Here is a 1,466-nt window from a genome sequence, read left to right on the forward strand (position 1 = left end):
CTCACATGGAAAACCTACTCTAGACCATTGCTTCTTCAAAATTAAATTTCTCAGCGCTCCCTTGACGAATTAAGACGAGATTGGACTCATTGGAAAGCTATGATCCGAAGCTACAATCTGATTTGAACCTACTTGCATCCAACGACTATATCTCAAGTTATTCCCGTTTAAAATGAGAGGAGAAGCACACCAAGCCCACCTCACACCATTTATCCCCTTCCGATTCTAAAGCTTCATCCTCGCCTCAAGATCTTGGCTTCTTTATGACCGTCGATTCTGGTATATCCGATGGCTATAGTTTGAAGCGGCGAGAGGGTATCGATCCGCGTGTGGCATCAACGGACCAATCAGAACTCAGTATTCTCCATTCGCCCCCCTTATTTAAACTCCATCGCTCGCCGTCGTCTGCATCTCGCCTCCCTTCCGACTCTCTTCCTTCCATATACGCTGCGCTCGAGCTCGGGAGACCTTCACGATGGCCACCGATGAGACCACTGATCCGAGACCGGTGGCGAAGTCGAAGAAGGCGAAGGCCCCCAAGGAGGCCAGGGCCAAGAAGGCTGCCGCCCCCAGGAAGCCTTCCGCCCATCCTCCCTACGCCGAGGTGAGGATCTTATCTTCTTGGAGCCTTAGTTTGCTTTCGCTTGGCCCGTTTCCGTGGATCTGAAGCTGTTTTCTTTGGTGCTTAGATGATCAAGGAGGCGATCACAACGCTCAAGGAGAGAACCGGGTCGAGCCCGTACGCCATCGGGAAGTTCATCGAGGACAAGCACAAGGCTCACCTCCCGTCCAACTTTCGAAAGATCCTCTTCCTCCAGCTGAAGAAGCTCGCCGCCGCCGGGAAGCTCACCAAGGTGAAGAGCTCCTACAAGCTCTCTACCATCGTGCATGCCGCGCCGGCTGAGCCCAAGTCTGCGGCGGGCCCCAAGAAACCAGCCGCCGTACAGACGAAGCTTAAGGCTAAGGCGAAGCCTGCCGCTGCCGCTTCGAAAACCAAGGCCAAGATCGCTACCACTGCGAAGGCTAAATCCAAGCATGTAGCATCTACGGTCAAGCCCAAACCGAAGGCGGCCGCGGCGAAGCCGAGGGTGGCCCCGAAGCGCAAGTCCCCGGTGAAGCCTAAGCCCAAGCCCAAGCCTAGGCCGACCAGGGCCGCGAAGACCACCGCGAAGGAGTCCCCGGGGAAGAAGGCAGCAAAGAGAACGTCGAGTCGGTCGGCGCCCACGAAGAAGCCGAAGCCAGCGGTGAAGAAAGCGGCGGCGGCGGCCAAAAAGGCAAAAAAGTAGAAAAATTCTCTTTGTATGAGAAAATATCTCTGTGTTTGTTAATATTAATATTAATATATATTTTTTTCCTCGCTTTACGCTACTTTAGGGAGGAGTTTAAGTAGATGTAAGAAGGATGGTGTTGTTGGGGGACGCTTGTTGCGATCTTTTCGTTAGTGAAAAAAAAAAAGTGTTCGAAGA

At 52.9% G+C, this 1,466-nt stretch overlaps 1 protein-coding gene across 1 annotated transcript; it reads left to right on the forward strand.

Moving 5' to 3' along the window:
- The first annotated feature begins 423 nt into the window (after positions 1 to 423).
- On the forward strand, positions 424 to 1,466 carry LOC135651549 (histone H1-like). Its single transcript, XM_065171696.1, has 2 exons — positions 424 to 604; positions 690 to 1,466. Exons 1-2 carry the CDS (start codon positions 476 to 478, stop codon positions 1,284 to 1,286), a joined length of 726 nt encoding a protein of 241 aa, XP_065027768.1. The 5' UTR covers positions 424 to 475; the 3' UTR covers positions 1,287 to 1,466.

This window comes from Musa acuminata, chromosome BXJ1-4 (genome assembly GCF_036884655.1).
Source record: "Musa acuminata AAA Group cultivar baxijiao chromosome BXJ1-4, Cavendish_Baxijiao_AAA, whole genome shotgun sequence".
Lineage (NCBI taxonomy): Eukaryota > Viridiplantae > Streptophyta > Magnoliopsida > Zingiberales > Musaceae > Musa > Musa acuminata.